This window comes from Sylvia atricapilla, chromosome 6 (assembly GCF_009819655.1).
Source record: "Sylvia atricapilla isolate bSylAtr1 chromosome 6, bSylAtr1.pri, whole genome shotgun sequence".
In the NCBI taxonomy this organism is placed as follows: Eukaryota; Metazoa; Chordata; class Aves; order Passeriformes; family Sylviidae; genus Sylvia; species Sylvia atricapilla.
The window spans coordinates 27,350,230-27,370,583 of NC_089145.1; the positions used below are offsets into that span (position 1 = coordinate 27,350,230).

The following is a 20,354-nucleotide window of genomic DNA, read 5'->3' on the forward strand; positions in this document are numbered from 1 at the left end:
GCACTGTTTGGTGCTGTGAATACTCAGTATAGAATATGGTTATTAAATGGCTTAGCTACTTAAGGGGATAGATGGTAGCAGAGCCCCATGCTATTCATTGTTAACACAGCAGGATTCAATAAACAAAAGAGCCTTAAGAGATGTCTGTGGACAGAAAGCTCTACAGAAAACTTACATGAAGGAAATGGAAATCCTGGGAGAAAAAAAAAATCCCTAAAGCAACATGGGAGCATGTTGTATTTGGGGTGAGACTATCAATAGAAACCTGTGAGAGTTCTATTCCTGAACTATTAGAAGAGATGCTTTATGTTATGGATAGCACCCACCAAGAGTGACTTTTGGGAAAACCTGTCAAAAGCTCACAGCAACATTGCTGGAGCTATGCAAAAGCACGAACTGTGAGTTTCATAATGGCACCATGAGACAGGTCCAAAAGTAATGCAACTCCTGTGTGAAAAAGTCTTCTGTATTGAGAAGGGCAAAGATAGAAGAAGACTTTTTCAGGAAATTACTAGAAGATCATCACTATATATGTTACACTGAAGATAAATGACCATGAAGTTGCAGTTGGTCAAGATGATAATGCATCCCTTGGGTGAACTGAAGTTCACTGTAATGTTAGTGTTTTAGCAGTTAAAATTGCCACACTTGCTTGGTAGGATAATTAATTCAATTGGTCTGAGATGTGACACGATAAAAGCACGTTCTGAGTTAGATTGAAGTTGACTGATGTAAATCTCTTGCCAGAAAAATTATGTTGGATTGATTATTGACAGATCAAGCAGCATCTGCACCTCTTCCAATTCAGAAATGCTATGGAAAACATTGTTACTTTACTCAATCATATGAACTAGCCAATGTGCAAAGATGTGTGCCCCAACGACAAACTGAATTCCTTACCCAAATCACCACAAAACAAGCCTAAGACTTGTTGATTGCTCTATTCTGATGGATTTATTTCCATTATGGGTACATATGCCAATTTAGCATGAAGATTCATCTTCCAATAGATGATGTAGATCATTCTGTGAAGCAGATATATGTATGTCCATTTAGATGTGGACACTTTTACTTAGACTCCCTATCCAAACCCTGTAGGGCCATTCTTGGCTTAAATGTGTACCAGGTCCACATTGCACCTGCAACTTGCAGCCAGGGGACAGATGGTGGAACAGCATGGCTGCAACATGTAGCTGTTGTCAGCGTAGGAACAGGCTGTAAGGTGGAATTACTTGCGCAAAAAAACCTGCTTTGTCCTTCATTCCCTGCCCTCCCCCACTTCCACCCCCTGCACTGGTTTTCCTTTTTTCTCCTGCCCAGTGCCTTGCAGGTGAAGTTGGCCAAGGTATCCTGTATGGTCCTTTCTGTGTTTGGTTGTGTTCTGGAAGACAAGACAACCCTTGCCAGCTTTTGATGTCAACAAGAATTCATTTGTAGAAATAAACACCATCATTAAGTTAGATCTGCCTTGCGTTTATGCCATGTATCTCTGTGACTGTGCTGAGACATTCACAAATGCCCCTGTTGCTTTGGGAGCCTGGACTTTAACATTACAGGACTCTGGCTTCCCCACCTGGTTCTATATACTTTGTTGTCCATATTTTTACTTTCAGCATAACTGGCCCAATTAAGTTTAAATACTAATATAATTCAGTTTTGGCAGCCTCTCATCATGTTTCATTTGTCAACTGACATTGTCAGTCACTGTAATGCCACGCACTGTGGCACTGCCCTTGCATTTAGTTATTGCTGATGGCTGTAATATAATTTGGCACCAACAAATATGTCTTTGCCTGCCAGTAATTTGAGAACAGAGAGTGATTTGGACAAGTGATAGAACTGTCTGCTTTTTGTTATTCAGGTTTCATCCCCATCCCCTACTTTAGCTGGGCACTCTTCCATGGCAAAGCAGTGTTGACATACATATTCTGTCAGTCACAGTACATGTATTATGTCATAAAATGTATTTGTTTGTAGTGCAGGTACATCAACAATGAAATCGGGTCAATGCCAAAGTAAATAAAAATTTGCTATGAGGGCTTTCAAAATCAACAGTATAATGTGACAAAGCTAAAGCAGAATGGCAGCTAATTAGTTATCTGAAGCCAAAATTAAAATACACTCTGCTTTTTAACTTTCTTTTTGTTGAATATAACTCAAGCAAAAAAAGTTATACCAGTGAGAAATATATACGTATGTGTATATATATGTGTGTGTGTGTATATATGTATATATGTGAAAGTCCTTATGTAGGAGATTTTTTAATTGTGGCATTATAGAAATTCTAATTTCAAGAATGCCAGAGATTCTGAAACATACTGCTTTCTAATGTTTTGAAAAGCTGGTTAAATCTTTCTGTTTCTACTTAAAAGGCAAATTTTCAGCAGCACTGGAGAGAAAGCAGGTGCATATGTATGATGGTGATGTGCAGATGATGACCTGTCAGGAAGGCATCAGAGTGCTTCACAGCTACCATGATACCAACAGATAGGAAAGAAGTTGTTTCAACAAGAAAAGGCAGGTGATCTTGATTGTATTTTCAAACATTAGCTGACAAGGTTTATCAAGTTTGTGCTTTGGCTTCCATTTTTGAAATATTACACTAATTTGTAAAGTGCTTTAAACAGTTGGGTCACGGATCTCTCAGCCCTCAGGCCCTCACCCTAAAACACCTGTCTAGAAAGTTTTTTGGGGTTGGTGTCGACTGCTAGATTCAGGTCACAGTATATGTAGTACATATAGTGTGCATAAGCAGCCACTAGTGACTGAAGGTTTGAGGACCAAAGCTGAATACTCCACTGCTAGATTATAACTTTTCTGAAAGCAGCTTCTGTAAGGGGATACCATGAGATTACGTACATAGTTGAGTTTGAATTCTCCCTTTCTCATAAATGCATTATTTTCTAGTCCTGTTAGAACAGGTCCCTCTTAAACTTAAAAATGCAAAAACACCAGTGTGAATTTGTGATTAGTAAATCGACCTTTTTTGACCTCTTCGTTTAACTATTCATCAAGATAACAGAGGAGAAATTACTATGAATGCATGTACTGCAGTAAATTGGGGCCAACAGAAAAATGTGACCAACACCACCATGGAAGACCCAGAAGTAAATCTCCCTGCTTTAGAAATTTCAAGTTAAAATTGACATTTTTCTACCTGTTATGTCTAAGAACCTTATGTGACCTGAAGAGGTTTATGTGTAAAGAGCTTTATTGATCAGGGTTGAGAGATGACTGATAGCAGCAAGGGACATGGGACAGAGCAAGGGTGAGACTGTGGCTTCTGAGAGGGTGGCGTTGATGGGAGGCACTGGCAGTTTGGCCAGTGAGGAGAGCCTGGGTAGGGCTACACTGTGCCATGCTCCAATGGACCAAAGGGACCAGGGAAATGATGTCTGCTGGACAAAGGATGCTGCAACCTTGCTGAGAAGCCGAGGCAAAGAAATGCTGTGTTTTGATACTGTAGCAGATGAGAAGAGTGTTGCAGTTCCTTATGAACTGCCTTAGGGTCCCACTGTTGCTGACCAATGAAAGAGATGATTTAATATACTTTAGCTGCTGCCTGTAAACTGCTTGCAGTTTGTCACTGAAGCCAAATTGCCTCTCTTCTTGCCCTGCTTGCCCTCTCTTCTTTTAGTGCTTTTGCAGGCTTAATTAGAAGCTTTGGCTGCAAAAGCACTACTTGGGTGAATGGGTTTGCAGGGATATGTGTGTATGTACACTTGGTTCCTGGAAACAAGAGAAAGGAAATTATTTTCTTTTATGAATTTTCCCTGAAAGGAACAAGATGAAACTATCTTCAGTTATGTAAGATGCCTTTCAACCACAATTCTTAGTTTGTGTTTCCCACGGTAACTGGACATAATTGTTGCATGGTCTTATTCTTGCAGAACAGGAATTACTGGATTCAAGAGCACTGAAAGAGTCTAAATTCTAATTTAAATTTTGGAATTATTTCTGCTTTAAGGGGTTTCATGATCTTTGTAGGTTACTACCTGAAAATGTTTGAACCACACATTTACTAGCAAGAAGATCAATAAATATAAAGTGTGTTGCAACTGAGTTGATTATCAGATGTAATATTAGGACTTTGCAGTGGGATGGGGTTAATTACACTTCTGTTTTCTGAACAGATGCTTAGTTGCAGTATGCATTATTAACTAAAGCAATGCAAATGCTTTTGAAAGTTACACTGTGTGCATATATCATTGTGCATGCAACAGAAAATGCCAAAAATTAACAACATAACCAATTAAGACAAATTGTGAAGTATTTTCTCAAATTGCAAAGCAACCAGGAATTAGGTTCCTTGGTTTTCAAAGGGGAGTAGAGGGAATGGAACAGCCTTCAAGGCTTACCTTTTAGGAGAGCAGGAGACCCTCATGTCTCATAAACACTGTGGAAAGAGTCAGCACAGAATATGCTGTGAGCAGCACCCACTCTGTTTTGTGTGAGAAAGAAGGCTCTGCAGAAGAACACTAAAGCCAGAGGTATGAGGGGAACCATGGCTGTAAGGAATTAACAGTTCAGTCTCCCCATGGGAAACAGAAGTTGGCTGTCAATGGAAGAAAGATTTGGGGATTTTGAATGTATACTCAGAGAGGGAAGAAATACTTTGAATATTTGCTGCGATTCATCTTGATTACCTTTGCAGCAGCTATTTCTGATGGAATATATTCACACTGTAAAGTTTTGACATTGCTACCAAGAGGAGTTTTCCTGCTGTATTGTCTTCTGTATAGATTAATGGGTAAATGAAATACAAAGGTTAGGAGGTCCCCACACATAACACTGGAGTGCTGGTGAGCAAGACCTTGTGAGAACACAGTCTCTTGGAACAGTAAGCACATTGTTTAGGCCTGAAGGTTGTGAGAGAACAGGAGAAATGAGTGTGGAGCCCTGCAGGTCAGAGAGGGTTTTTACTAGGGCCTACCCTTTCTGGTACCTGTATTTGAATAATTCCCTCTTAGCCAAAGTCACTTCAGAAATGGAAGGAGAGAGGAATGTATTGGAAAGAAACAAAAGCCTACAGGCTCCACTCAGGTTTTCATGGGGCTTGTGGAGGGAATCTCCCTGCACAGTGTCTTGCATTGCAGGACACTTCTGAGGCTTCCTTTCCGAAGCCAGAGACACCCTCATGAACTGTGTTCAGTGAGCTCAGGCCACTAGCAGGGATGCCACCTGATGAACTGGCTGCTCCACCAAGTCCTCAACGAGCTCTTGTGGAGCTCACGCCACACCCTGAGTGCCTTATCCCTGTTAACTGTGCTCCTGCTGCAGCTCACTCTCTCCTCTGGGAAAAAAAAACATTTTATGACTGGTTGAACAGTTTTACTAACCCACTTTTTAAACTACAAATATTCCTGTTCAAGAGGAGTAAAAAGTAAGAGTTTTCTTGCACATGCACCAGTGTGAGGTTAAACAAAGCTGATGGCCCATCAGGATGAAGGTGGCAGGGGTACAATCCCTCCATAAATAGGTTGCTCTGGCCAGAAGCTTTAGGTGCAAGAGAGAATAATATCTGTTATGAAATGAGATAGCTGGAAAACTTTGTAATATGCCTGAGAGGGTGCTGGCAGGAGCTTACTTTGAGGGCAGAAAGAGGATTGCTTAGTGTGGCACTTGAAAGCCCTTCCTTCCTAGGATGCTCAGCCCTGTTGCAGCCCTTTCCAGTGAAGACACAGACCCAGGTGAGAGTGCTGCACCAGGAACTGCCATGAGAGGCCACGCCTGTAGAGAGCAGCAGCACTCATCTCTGTGTGCCTGCTGGCACAAGGCAGTCAGAATGCAGTCCCAGCCTAGCTCTCTGCCAGGGCCATCTCACTGAGCCCTCTTAACGTGCCGTGCAGCATGGCTGTCGTTAGAACACATTTGTATGCTCACCTGCTGAGCTGGCAGGACCCCAGGGGAAGTGGCATCTCTGATGACACAACTGTAGACCTGAATACTCTAAGCAGATCCCAGGATGAAAAGGTGGTTCTGGCACTCCTTTAATATAAGTTTTGGAAAACTTGAGTGCAGTGTGGCTTTCCTGTAAAGCCCATCCTAGGGCTTTTACCCTCTCACAGGTTTCTGATCTGGTCAGTGCTTCCTACAGATGCTGAGAGCAGGATGGTCTTGCCCAAGTCAGACTGGTTACCAGGCAGGAAATGAAGAGGCTCCATTGAATGGAAATTGTTCTCAAATACAGATAAGGTATCATCCAGTTACTGTGAGCTGGTACTACAACTTTGCACCTGAGGGCTCAGTTGTACCTCTGCATACTGACTTTGCACAGGTGATTCCGAATCCCAAAGATGTGGTCTGTACAACTGGGCTTGTGTCCTGCTACAGCTGCACGAGCAAGCCCGCCCTTCCAGACTGCTGACCAACTGCATGTTAGGGGTGTGGACTGGCTGAGGAAACACTGTGCTAAATTAACAGGGGCATTCAGCTTTGCTACTGGACCTGAAAAGGGGTTTTGCTCCCTGCCTGCTGCTTTTTACAGGGGATGGTGGCAGGGCAGTCACACACTAACATCATTTAAAAGTTTAGTATGACGAAGTTTAGTATGACCCAGCAAAAATGACTGACGGTGGGGGTAAGGAAAACAGCTGTTCCTCGAACTGTTTCCAACCGTGGAGCATGGTTCCTTCTAACCAACTGCTTCTAAGGTGGAGCAGTGGCAGTTGCAGGAATCCCAACCAAAGCTACCCCGAACAAAGCCCCAGAACACTTATAGTGTTCAGCTCCTCAAGATCAGCTGCTTCATTCTGCTGGGCCAGCCTACTTCCTGAGGCAGATGTGACCACAGCTAAAGGTTAGGTGATCAAACTAGGATCAAATTAGAGTAGCCTTTTGACAGCAAATTCAGCTAGCACAACAGAGGCTCTTTAAGTTACCTGCCTGGCAGGCTTACAGCTAGATTTCAGAGAGGCTGAATCTTGCCTACAGTTAATCAGTGTTCAGCTTTTATTTACAAGAGGTCTGAGATGTATGTGTACAGCAAGACTTGCTGAACTGCTGAAGGAGGTTCACAATAAGATGAGCAAAGCAGATGCAACAGCAGCACATAAGGACTGAACAGCTTTGTGCCTGGTGTGAAGATTCTGAAGTCACATATAGATTGGCAGCTTTGTAGACCAAGTCTGAGGAGAGTATTATGTCAGTTATAGGAGAAGTGATAGAGATCCTGTTTGACAGCCATGAGTAAGCCAGGAACTCCTCGGCTACCCCCAAGTCTTGAAGAAAACACCACACTAGGAATGGCATCTTTGGATGATGGGTGGGGAGAAGGGATGGTTCTAAGCAGATGAGCATCTTGAAGACTCCAAATTCTGGTGTAGCAATCCTGACCAACTGGGAGGAAAGCAAAATTCAACATTACACAAAAAGGACTTTACATGGTTCTGCAAGATTATCACCACAGAGACAGAAGGTCTATGGGGAAAACACCCTGAATTTTTTTATATCCACAAGAGGCAAAGTGATTATCCATACTTTACAAAACAGAAATTTTACACTGAATACTACAAGAGTGGGAACAATGTGCATTTCCTATGAGGTAATTAAAAGTACAAGAAATCAGCATTTAGAGTGCTTTTCTCTTTATCAAGCTCCTAAGCCAAGAAAAAAGGGAGAAAAAATCAGTCAAATGAAAAATTCTTACTATTCCACCACTTATTGACAAATCAAGGAAAGGAGGTCACTGTCTTTACAGTGACTATGAAGCTGGACTACACTATCAGGGTTTTGTTTCATCTATTGGTAATTTTCCTTCCCCCACCCCAAATAATATAATAATAATAATAATAATAATAATATTTGCAGGGATATGTGTGTACACTTGGTTCCTGGTTTATTACTACTAATAATAGTAGTAATAAAAAAAATAAATCTGAGTGTAACTGGGAGTATTCAAAATTAATCTGAGTGATATAGACAGTTTACAAGCAGTCAGGCCCACATGCTAATGCTTCAGTTCATCACTACATTCTCCACTTAAGCACCAACTAAAGATATACACAGTCTCTATATAAAGTTATCACCAAGTCTCCTGTTTACATGTTGTTTCCCTGAATTTTAAAATCAAGTGTTTTCTGCTCTACTCTTGAGACATATTGTGGAAAGGATAATGGGACTTTTACAGGACACAGCAGATAAAGCTGTTGAGCACCTCATAGGATTGATTACAGTAGGTGTGCATCCATAACATAATTTTCATAGTATATTACAGTATGTTTAAGGTTAATTTTTTTCTGAATTTTAAAGAATTAACAGCTTTATAGCTTCTAACAGCTGTACCTAAGAAACACCCCTAGGAAAATCACTACCATACACTATAAAAATAGAAGGGAGAAAAAGTCAACCCACCTGCTATAAGAAGTCCTTCCTCCTCATTTACATGCAGAGGGAGAAGAGCATATTCATTGTGGTGACCTTTGTACTGCTTCACACACTTTGTTGTTCTCAGGTCCCACAGTTTTATCTGCAAGTTGAATGAGTTGTTTGAGAGTATATATTGAAGCTGAGAACACCCAAAGGTTGGATGTGTTGGAGCATGTCCAGAGGAGGGCCATGAAGATGATCAGAGGGCTAGAGGACCTCTCCCGTGGAGACAGGCTGAGAGAATTCAGCCTGCAAAAGCAGCCTTCTCCCAAAGGAGGCTACAGGAGAGCTGGAGAGGGTCAATTAAAAAGGGTATGTAGTGACAGGACAAGGGGGAATGGCTTTAAACTGAGAAGATTTGGTTCAGATCAAGTATTAAGAAGCTCTTTAATGTGAAGGTGGTGAGTGACTAGAACAGGTTGCCCAGAGAAGTTGTGGATGCCCCATCCCTGGAACTGTCCAATGCCAGGTTGGATGAAGGTCTAGTGGAAGGTGTCCCTGCCTATGACAGAAGGCTGGAACCAGGTTATCTTTAAGTTTCCATCCAATCCAAACCATTAGGTGATAAATAATGGGCTCTGGAAAAAGACCCATTAAATGGAACTACCACCCACTTCTATACTACATATTAAGAGCGGACATGTGCCCTTGGGAGTGGGCTACAGTACATCCATAAATGTAGATGCCCAGATACTAAAAGGAACAGAATATCCTAAAGACAACAAATCCATACCTTTCCAGCCATATCTGCTGCCATCAGATAGTGTTCAGCCTCCATAAGGTGAATAGATGTAACTGCTGAGCCATGGAAGAGACGAGTTGCTTTCCAGCTCTGCCCCTTGCGGCTACGCTGGCGCACATCAATGCTGAAAATCTCACCCGAGCGGCAGCCATTGTACAGCACCGGGGTCTGGGAGAGTCCCAGAGAAAGAAGTGTACTGGGTCACAGCTGCAAGGATCTTACAGGTTACACAGACAGTCTGTGTCATGCTTTTGACCTCTACAGTGGAGATGTTGCATTATTTTAACAGATGCATTAAGAAGCAGAATTTTAAATACACACTGCAACATTTCTCAGGCAATTCATTAGTTCCAGTCAAACCTCAGCTATTTACTTTAGCTGTAAAAGTTTCCCAAAGTAAGCAGGAACTTAGTCTAACAGAGCAGCAAAACAGAAACTGGAATTCTCGTATTTCTGTTTCACCATTCTGATTCTTTGTGAACAAGTCCATTGGTATTTTATAGGGACTTTCTCCTTCTTGGTGGAGGTAATACACTGAGTGTTATTAGAATGAGGCTTTTGCCAAAACCAAAACAATTTTGCATGTTATTACTGTGCGTTTTGTACTTCCCTGTTTTTTAACCTCTGTAATCTTACCAAAAATTGCCCGTTACCACAATTTGAAATCAGATCTTTTTGTTGCTATTCAATTGTGTGCAAGCATCAGACCACATCAGCTCTGCTGTGGAACAGCCATCCAACAGCAGCTGTCATCACAACCTTACGTACAGCTTGAGGAGTCCTGCTGAAACAGAACAAAGAGCCCACCAATGAGGCAGTGCTCTGAAAAAATGGTGTCTGGCTCTCCCTACCTGCGTGGCAAACTGCTGTGCCAGCACATCACTGCTGGTTCCAAACGTCTGACGATGCCCTGTCACTACATTGGTCACAAGAACTCGTCGTGTCAGGCCTAAGGAAGACAGATGATGCTGGTTTAGCTGTAATTTGCATAGCAGCTGGGAGATGAATGGAAGAAGTCACTCCCACTGAGACAGAGGGGGTTGCTAGCCTTGCGGATAGATCACCTGTGCTAAAGCAGTTGTCTGCTTGGGGATTCAGGCACCAAGCGCAGGACCAGGCAGTAGATATCTTGAAACTGCACAGCATTCCAGGTCGATCTCCTAGAAGACAGGAGCAACACATGAAGTGTTCACAAAATGTTAGGGCAGGATGATAACTCAGAAAGGTTCTTAGACCGCCACATTTCTTTTAATATTTCAATCTGAAGCAGAGAAAGTATTACCCAATTAGTGTCCTTTTGCTACTCAAGAGACAGGATACAGAAATGGAAGTTCATGATGTGAGTGGGACACCTACAATCTATGTAAATAGATGATATTGAGAGACATTATTTTATTAAACTGAAATTTATTCAGTATTCAGAGGGCTGACCATGGCAGGAAAGGGAAGAGTAACTTCCCTTATAGCACTAAGTAAGCCATTTTTTAAAGATGAGCGGGCTAGAAATAAAGTAAACCCATTTACTTTATAAAAGAAAGATTAAGTAATAAACCCCTAGCTTTGACCCTTACAACACATGTAGGCCCTGCACAGAATTTATGCCAATTAGCAGACTACGTCCTCAGTTCTCACTTCCTTCATGGCACATCATGCATACATCTGTGTCAGGTAGCAGAGGTGACATGGACACGAATGGATGGGTAACATAGTTTTAGACAGGCTAAGTTCTACTTTTCTCTCAGCATCTACTCAGCAAGGCTCCCACAAACCACCTGGTTAGGAGAGTGAAGGAAATCATATTTGGAAATACCTAAACAGTCAGTAGGATATATCAGACAAGAGGACTTTGGTGGAATTCACAGCACCTAATTATGGTGAAAGGCTTAAAATCTTTTACAGAGCAACTGGGTATCCTGGCCTAGTAGCCATCCACCCTCAGTGACTCTTCATTCAAGTTCACGCTGACTCTATGCAAATTTTTTAAATGGCTGCATATATAGCAAGACATTAACAATTTAAAATTAGTCCATTACTCTTATCTATTACAGATTTCCTCTGTATAAATTTAACTGACCATGTCTGAATGGAAACCAGATTAGAGCATTGCACTCAGTGACTTGAAAAAGCATGGTTCTAACATCTATTAAGAAAGCAAGAAAGTCAATTGATTAAGTCCTGCTCCCAAGAACATTCAACAAAAAAGATCAGCTATAGCCAGACTTAAGATGCAGTACTCTCCCAGTCAGTCAGGTTTCCATACAACTGGAGCTGGAGCTTGAGCTGGAGCTTGTACAAGGAGCTATGGGCTGAGATATTTACCAGCTTTCCACCTCTGACTTATGCACTGAGCATACCTGAGCAGCTGCTATGAAAAGGGATTCTGCAGTGGCTCTGGATACATATAAGGATATGTGAGTACTTGCTGGGTGCAGCTTCTGAGTATTAATTACAGACCAAGCTACTCATGAAAAATCTGAAGTGTTTACTTTACAAGTGAGGTGTTCTCCTGCCAAAGTCAAGTACTGCAGAGCTAAAAATAATCTAGGGCTTTGAGTACTGCTTGTTAATTAAGTCTCAAGTTCTTTCACCACAATTTCACTTTCTAAGCTGTTTTAGTCTTACAGGAATACAACAGTCTGACCAACTATTGAAAAAGAATGCTAAAATAATCTTTCATTTGTGCTCTTTTCATATCAAAATTGCTACCAAAACTTGGAGAAAAAAATAAACAAAAACACCCTACCTGGGTTAGTGCTGCTGAACAATGATGCCGGAAGCAGACTGGCACAGCCTGGTGTTTCTGCAATTCCCATGAGACACAGCTTGCTGGAGTGAGTTAAGAAAAACTGCTTTCTCCCTAGAATGGAACAGCCTGCCTAATATTAATAAATGAGAAAAGCAAGATGCCCTGACACAGCTACAGCTCACAACACTTTTCCTCAAGACCTTTGATGTGCTTCACAGTTTACAACTAAGCTGTGACACTTCATTTCTTTCACAGGAATGAACTAGAAACAGCTCAAATTCTTACTTGTATTTACACTACAGAAAGATAAGAGAATACTATTGTATCTTACTAGTGATAGGAAAAAAGAAAAAAATAAGCATGGCCTACATAGATCTCTCCTCTCACTTTTTCATTAATATACATTAATATAGATCTGTTTTTCATGAAGATAAATTGGAAAAATGGGAGGCAAGGAAAACTCACTTTAGATTACATTTAAATATTTATGAAGACTATACCAGGTACAAATAGAATTTGGAAGCTGCATTTCAAGTTCAGTGGGGTAAATCTGTAACTCAACTAGGGGAAAGCATGGACCCACCAAACCAAGCAATCCCAAACTTGTCCCCAGCTGTGCGCATGCCTGGTGAGCTCCTGCCCTGATGGGTCAGTCTGGAATTGCCTGGCTCTTCACACAAGCCATTTTGGACTTTTCTATGTCATTTCTTTTTGCACTTGAATAGCACATCTATTGTCTGCCATCTCCTATGTCAAAATTCAGTTTTTTTCCTCCACTCTTCTGGCCTCTGCACTGTTTGTTACTGCTTCCTTTTCTATATCATCAACTTTCCTCTTCTTTGAGTCAGACCTGCAGAACATACTCTGAAATTTCCAGGTGATGCTACTGATTCACTCCCATTGTCCTCTCACCCCAACCAATATGGGGATGGTTTTAAACACAAACAAACCATCCCACTTTCAAAGAGGTTCACTTCAGAAAAAGATTGTTGCCTTAACCCTTGGCTCCTGTTCTTTTGCCTCAGCCAACTTCCAAACATCAGATCATTTTGGATATGGCATTTACATACACTATTAATGAAGTGGGAATTCTCCATGGCAGAAAACATGGTCTTTCATTTACCATTAACACAGGAACATATTAACATATCTGTTACATATTCTACATATATCTGTAACAGAACCATACATCTGCCTCAGTAATTCCAACATATTTTGATTTTCATTACTTCCGCTGTTTTCCAGAAAACTTATCTTCTGGGGGAACTACAGGAGAGGTATTCCTTGAAGTTAGTTTTTCTGTGAAGCATGATGCAGATTTGGGAAACCTAAACAACAATTTTTCTTTTTTTAAAAGGATATAAAACATGAGAATCTGGATGAGTCAGTGATGCCCAGCACACAGAGTTCACCTTCAAAGAGAAGAAAACATACTGTTTTTGTGATCTGTTATTCAATTAAGAAAATATTATCTCCATGCAAAAATGACATAAAATTAGGCACTGGGTAAACTCCTCAGCCTACTAAATAACTCAGTAATGGGGTACAAGCATTTCAGGTTCATATTCCTAACAGAACAGCATTGAGAAGTCTGACCAAATACAGACTAAAGCACCAAGCAAATCCTGTTATCCAAGAGACCATCCTTGAAAGAACCTGAGCATGAAGAGATCATGAAAACATGTTTTAAATATGTCTCATATTTAAAGGAGGATAAACACAGTTTCCCAAAATTATTTTTAATAAAGAAGCATGCCAATCTTGGTAGTTTTGGTAGCCAAACATTAGTTTTGCCAGCTACAGTCCAAGTTTAAAGTAATCACTGTCCTTGGAAGCTGTACTTGTATGTAGTCGTCCATTCCAATTGTAGTATAACATTCCTGACAACTATCACTGGTACTGAGCACTTTCAGGACAGGTTTATTGTGGTTCTGTGTTTACCCAAGCTTCCCATTTCCAGATTCTTCCATTCTCTTCTAGCCCCTTCCCCAACCCTCATGGTGCTTCCACCTGAGCCTCCCAAGAACAGTGTTTTGAGAATGCAAGCAGCAAAGGAAGGAGGAACAGAAAATAGTACTTTGCGGTTTGTGAAGTAGAGGTTGTCATACATCTCCACAGTGAGAGACTCCTTCCCCAAACCGCTGAGATTGATGATACCATATTTACATCCTCCATGCTCTACATCGTTCACAGTGAATATTCGTTCACAAGCAACATCTGCCTGTAAAATAAAAGCTTACCGGTCACACTTACTGGAAACTTACAGGAAAAACTGCTTGAGGGAGTTGCATTAGGTCTAAAATGAAACAACACATTAATTCTGATCTCTTTACCACCACCCGCTTTCCATTCACCTCTAAAATCAAAGACCAACTCCTTTTAAATGTATGCGCAGAAAAAACAGGTATAAGGAAAGGATTCAGTCCTTGGCCAACAGTAAATGATCTCTCCAATGTTAACAATTCTATACACTTACACAGTTTCTGAGTCCCTTTTGGCTTCAGCTACCTATGCAGTGCTCTGTTTACAAGGCCAGGAGCTGGTCCTGGAGAGCTTTCTATATAGTCTATGAAAGATCATGAAATGTAAAGTGATTACTGATGTTTACCTAAATTCTCTGAACCACATGCTTTGCCACTCTCAAAATTCTCCCCTTTCATTTGTTCTTCTTTCTTTTGATCCTCTCCACTCCTCCTCCCAGCCCCACAACAACGACCCACTCAACTCCTGTTTATATCCAAAATAACATGTTGATCAGATTAAAAAGAAACCAAAAAAAGACCCAACAAAATATGCTTTCAAATCCAAACTTTTTTATAATTTTCCTTTGTAGGAAAGGAACAGCCTCTCCCTACCTGTTCAAAGTTACTGAGCACAGATTTTAAGAACTGACAGCAGGAACAACACATCTTTAAAAGCTACATTTGACCTGTGTGATTTGATTACAAGAGCCTTAAATTTTAACTGAAGAGGGGCCCTTTTTATCTTAAACATTATTATTTCTCATAACATACCACAATGATTTTAAAATTGTTGGTTCCAGCAACTGAGGAATCCGGGCTGTGAATTTCTATCTTCCTCCTCTGCATGGAATTCACTTTTAGTTCATGGACTAGCCTGTAAAAGAAGGCAGGAGAGTGAAGGGACTGAAGAAAGAAGATTTCGGGTAAGCCTAAATTTAATGCATATGAAAAGAATTCTGGCCAGGATATAGAACTGCTTCTCAATTACCAAAGAGAAAATGCCTGAATAACTAGCATGCTGAAATTTAACTTGCATAACCCATTAACATGTGCATCTTCCACATTCATGGAGTTTTATCCCACTGTTTTGAACCCCAGCACAGTTTTAGTAGCCAGAACAGCAACACAGCAAATCACTACCTTAACCTGCCTTCTGCTGTTCTAATGGCGGGGCAAGGGAATGGTCATGTCCACTGAAAGGCACTTACCCTAAAAAAGCTGTGCTATACTCATGAAGTACAATGTGGCAGAACAGCATAACCATACATAAAGTGAACTCTTTTTCAAGTAAAATTGGGAAACAACTTTTTCATTTGAATTCTGATCATTTTAGTAATCTGATTATTACAGAATATAACCTTTTTTCAGACTTTAACTAATAGGTTCCTCCTCATCCAAATGGAACAGTAAGAAATGCAAGAAAACCTGACACAAACAGTTGCACTAACAGCAGAACTTGGCTCTGCAAACAGAAGACAAATCAAATCATTGTACCTGCAATAACTGGTGGAGCTGAGCAAACCCAGCTGCCTTTTCTGTAACAGCACAGATGAGTTCAGTCCAGCCCTTGTTGTTTTCTGGAAGAGAGTAACACAGAATCGTACTCAGTTATTCACTTGTTTAAGATTCAAATATGGCTGTGGGTCTTTGATGTTTAGAGATGTTTAGGTAATGTTTTCCTCTAGCCTACACACATTAAAATTTTCAGAATGTATAAAACACATATACCATATACCTGACGTACTACAGTAAGTAGACAAGAATATACTTCTGTGAGAAGTGGAGTGCTTCTGTAAATACAGAAGCTCGAGAAAAAATATGAAACTACAACAGCCATTGTTTTCACTCTACATAATCACCAGTATCATCTGGAGGTGTAAAGTCACAAAAAAACCAAACCTTTTGGTTTCCTTACAACACCTCCAGTTTCCACAGCAAAATCTTCTATCATGATGAGACAGACATTGAACATGCAGTCTTATTGTTGTACTAAACTGCTTTTCCATTCCTTTTCCATTTTCCCCACAGTTCCCTGGGGTTGGAACTAGGTGATCTTTAAGGTTCTTTCCAACTCAAGTCATTCTACGATTCCATTCCATGATTCACAAACACTTTAGAATTTAATGCAAACATCTTCTGAGGAGACCAAGGGATGGAGTATTTAGCAGAATTATGGAGTAAGAAATTTTTTTGATAATGCTCAGCCAAAGCAAGTGTTTGAGAGTCAAAAGGTTCTTTACACTGAAGACTGAAGAGCTGGTTGGAGAACTTTATTGCTTAAGAAAAACAGTGTTCACTTATCCCAAATGACAGCATATATATAAGACATGTTTTTCAGGTAATGAAAAAACATCCTTGTTAGATATTTTACCCACACTACAAATATGCAGCATCAGCATTAATTTCACTATAACACTTTACAACAAAAAGCACACAGGCTTTCCAGACATAAACATAAGACCTGCCTTGATTTTTGCTGTCCAAAAAAGTTCTTCAAGAAGAAGCTGTTTCCACCAACTATGGTTAGTATTGCTTCTTCAAGGTCCAGGAATATGATAAATAAATTTATTAAAAATGTGAAAAACTTTAAATCAAGACTCCTCTTTGCCAATTCAAGGCAGAAATTTGAAACCTGGCATGCAATATCCTGACTGAAGTGTAACTGTGAAACAACTGCAATTCTGAGCACAGTTCCTGTGTTTTTGCAGATTTTTTTTGTTTGTAATGACTCATTCCTGTGTGGAACAGCCAAACAAAAGGCTTCATGGACTTTATTCTTAGCAGAAAAAGAAACTGAATTGTCAGAGCTTGAAGACTTTAGTTTATAATCTGTCCTGGGCCAGAATACAGTAGAGTCTAATTGCAATCTTTTTCAAAACGTACCTGATTCTGTTCTTCTTCTAAGAGTCTCAGTCTTTTGCACTCCATGGCCTTGTGCTGAATGCTGTCCTTGGTGAGTGGGTTGTGGTTATTATGTCCAGGCAGTAGGCGAAAATAGCGGTTCTTTTCTGGGTCATAATAAAACCCTGGCAGTTCTTTGGGGTGAGGAGACATGGGGGAGAAAAAGTGACAAAATTAGATGGATCATTAAGTTTGTTTATTGCTCTTTGATATTCCATATCTTCATGTGAATGTCAGAGTCGTGAGACCCAAAGCTCTAGCTCCCAACAGGTCCCAAGCATGACAGACTAGGAACAAATGAGCAACTTACCGGAGAAAAAAAGAGGTTATTTGTTCAAATGCACTGCTCTTACACAGGCACAGAAGGGATGTCCCCACTGACCAAGGGGAAATTCAGACCAATCAGAAAAGCACAAAAGAAAGGTTTTGTTGCAGAACAAAAATGGTCTTTCTTCATAAATAAATCACGAGGGGACATTCTTAGTTAAAAGACTTGGTAGGACAGCCAAAAAACTGACAATGAGGTATCAAATAAACCCAAATAAAGTGATTCACTTCCCAGAACAAGGCACTTTTTCTTCAGCACATAGGAGAGATTTAGATAAAATCAAGAGTATATTTGGCTCCTTCCAAAGATAAACTGGGATGAGAAAGACTCAATTTTAGTGCTTCATAGTCTGTGTGAACACAGAGGCAGACAAGTTGACAGAAGACTTTGATAGATTTAAAATACTTTGACAGATTGTCTCAAGACAAAGAAATTTATTCAGAGGCAATTGTTAACCATTAATTTCATAAGTTTTTATTTAAAATTTTATTTACTACCAGATTTCATTTTAAGTATCCTCTTTTTGCAGCTGCTGACCATTCGGCTCCTTGTCTGCATCTTTTAGGTTTCAAGCCACAAGTCACCGAGACTTTTTGAGGTCAGTGAAAATAAAAAGTTAGTCAGAGAATCAGTGAAGTTTATAAAAGCACACTACATTTAGTAGTTACACAGTAACTACGCAGCAATTACACAGGAATAAATGTCTTGCAGGGTAAGTCTCCTAGCATGCTCATAACACAATACAGTGATATATAAAAACAATCTCTTTAAACTAAGTGTTGTTTCAGGACTCTCCTGTTGTACAGAAATGTAAGTTCCCACTGGCTTAGTTTTTGCTAGCATTGTTTAATGAGTCAGGAAGCCAGAACATAAACAGGACATCTTTCCCAACAGCACTGCTACTTCATTATTTGTTGTAAATGAGCAAATATTTAGCCAGAGTGTATTTATTACAGACTACAAAGTACACTGAAGGCATAAAGAGAGACATATCACACAAGAGACACACCACAAAGTGGTGGATTGTTGCACCTTTCAAAAGACTGAGTAACTGAACACAAGCTGTAATTTTTTATACGCTCTCTTATTTTATTTGCTTCCTTAGTAGTTAATTTTCTTCCTAAAGCAGCATTTCTGGAGGGAGAGGAGAACTGCACTTTTTCAGTTTATATAAGTTTGGCTATGCACACAAGTTTTCAAACATGAGGAGCACTTGTAGGCATGAAAGTGATTTGGCTCTCTTCTCTAGATCTTTACTTACTACATCTTTTTGTATCACCTGATGTTACTTTTCTCCACAAACTTTACGGTTTGTATTATTTCTGTCACACCAGATTATTAATGCAGTTACTACTACTTTTTTCATACAATCAGCATATAGGAACTGACTTTTGACCTATAAACACCATCTCTTACCTGGTGCTACAGAGCTCTGCGTTGAACTGGATGAAGAAGGATCTTCATTGCTGCTGGCACCTGCATTCATTGGGGTCTGTGGTTCTTGTTGTTCCAGACTAAAAAAAATAGCATTGCCTTCAAGATAGGTTCACAATTGCCCCACATATCTTTCCCACAAAGAATCTAGAAAGCAGATTGTTACTGACATCAACAGAATACCATTATGCAGTGCTCTGACAGCACACTCTGCATATCACCATACATTAAACTATGCAAATCAAACAGTGAAAAATAGCCAGCTTAAAAATTTCTCAAGAACATAAGTGATACCAGCATCCTAAAAGCCTTAAATGACTTGCTAATACATTAGAGGTGGCTGTTGATTCTGCAAGTGCCTTTAACTTTTTTTAGCAAAAGATTACCTAGGCAACTGTACATTAAACAAACAGCCCACTCCTGAAAGCATGCAAGTCTTCACAGCACAAAGCAAGAGACAGTGTGGATAAAACACTGATGTCAGGTCAAAAATATTTTGCTATTCTCTCCATAACAAGAATTTCACTGATGAGGTTTAGAAACATGCAAAATAAACAAGTTTAATGAAAGAGCAACCATAAAAACAGCTCAAACATCCGCAAAGTGTAAGTTCTAAAATGTAAAACGTGCTTTCCTGAAAGGATCAGTTTTCAAGGCAGGGGATTATTCCTGAGGCCTTGTTTCATTTTCCTGATCTGCTAGATGTGGTATTTTTACCACATTACTTACCATTCTTTCAAACATTCAGGAAGATCCTTTAATGACAGATTTTACACCAGTAGACTCAGAGGCTTAAAATAAATAGGCACGTAGCATGAAATAATTACATTTTTCTTCCCTGAACTGTCTTTTCGTATCGATGAAGGGTTTATGGACGATAATGCACAGCTGAAAGGACGGGCTAATGGAACCGCATCTCAGTTTAAAATCAGTATATAGTTGTGAACACACAATAAACGTTCAGCAATCAGTGCAATTCCACTCCCAGCAGGGATGACAGATATGACAGATGACCAGAATTACTGCCTACTAGATCTTCAGGTGGCCACCCTCTCAATTCTAGGAAGTCACCATTCTGCACATTTAATTAGGCGCAAGACTGAGCGGCTTCGCCCCTGCTCAGCCCGAGCTCCCCGCACTTGCCTTTGGGCGCGGTTGTTGTGACCGGGTCTTCTGTGCCGGTGGTGGCCGCGCTTGTGGCCGCTCCATCCACGCCTCTCCTTGCCTCGACGGTAGTTTCTCCGCATTTCTACTCTTAAAGCAAACACACACACATTTCTCACCCCTACTTGCCTGGAACGGCTCAGCACACAAGACAAGTGTCTTAATGCGGCCTCTTTTCCAACAGTTTCAATCTGTAACGAGCAGGCCCGCCCGCAGCACAGCCGCTCCCCTAGCCTGTCGACTTCCTCACTAGTCCCGGACCAGCTCCGCAGCTCAGCCCGCAGCGCTGAAGCCAAAACCCCGGAGGCAGAAGGACAGTGATGACCGAGCGCCCCCCGCCGCCTCCCCGGGCCCGCCCGTCCCTCACCGCGCCGGGCCCGCGCCGGCCCCGCCGCGTCCGCGCTGCCGCCGGAGCCCCGCCCACGCTCC

General features: G+C 40.8%; 1 protein-coding gene and 1 long non-coding RNA gene across 2 annotated transcripts; one reads left to right on the forward strand and one right to left on the reverse strand.

Moving 5' to 3' along the window:
• Positions 1–6,928: 6,928 nt before the first annotated feature.
• DCAF4 (DDB1 and CUL4 associated factor 4) lies at positions 6,929–20,046 on the reverse strand. Its single transcript, XM_066321309.1, has 13 exons — positions 19,905–20,046; positions 18,744–18,841; positions 16,982–17,133; positions 15,593–15,675; positions 14,870–14,972; positions 13,933–14,076; positions 13,218–13,267; positions 11,853–11,932; positions 10,174–10,269; positions 9,961–10,058; positions 9,101–9,277; positions 8,353–8,467; positions 6,929–7,338 (listed from the first exon to the last, which is right to left on the reverse strand). The coding sequence occupies exons 1-13, from the start codon at positions 20,006–20,008 to the stop codon at positions 7,145–7,147; spliced, it is 1,494 nt and encodes a 497-aa protein (XP_066177406.1). The 5' UTR covers positions 20,009–20,046; the 3' UTR covers positions 6,929–7,144.
• Positions 10,647–11,932, forward strand: LOC136362614 (uncharacterized). Its single transcript, XR_010743823.1, has 2 exons — positions 10,647–10,817; positions 11,009–11,932. It is a non-coding gene; the product is annotated as an uncharacterized lncRNA (long non-coding RNA).
• Positions 20,047–20,354: the final 308 nt, after the last annotated feature.

Excerpts from the sequence above, each read along its gene's own strand:
- DCAF4 (XM_066321309.1), bottom strand. The coding sequence starts at position 20,008 with ATGCGGAGAAACTACCGTCGAGGCAAGGAGAGGCGTGGATGGAGCGGC. Across the intron at positions 13,268-13,932 it reads TCTACTTCACAAACCGCAAA|GTGAACTCTGTGTGCTGGGC; the intron begins GTACTATTTTCT and ends TTCTCTTTGAAG. Across the intron at positions 11,933-13,217 it reads CATCCAGATTCTCATGTTTT|GCTGTGTCTCATGGGAATTG; the intron begins ATATCCTTTTAA and ends TCACTCCAGCAA.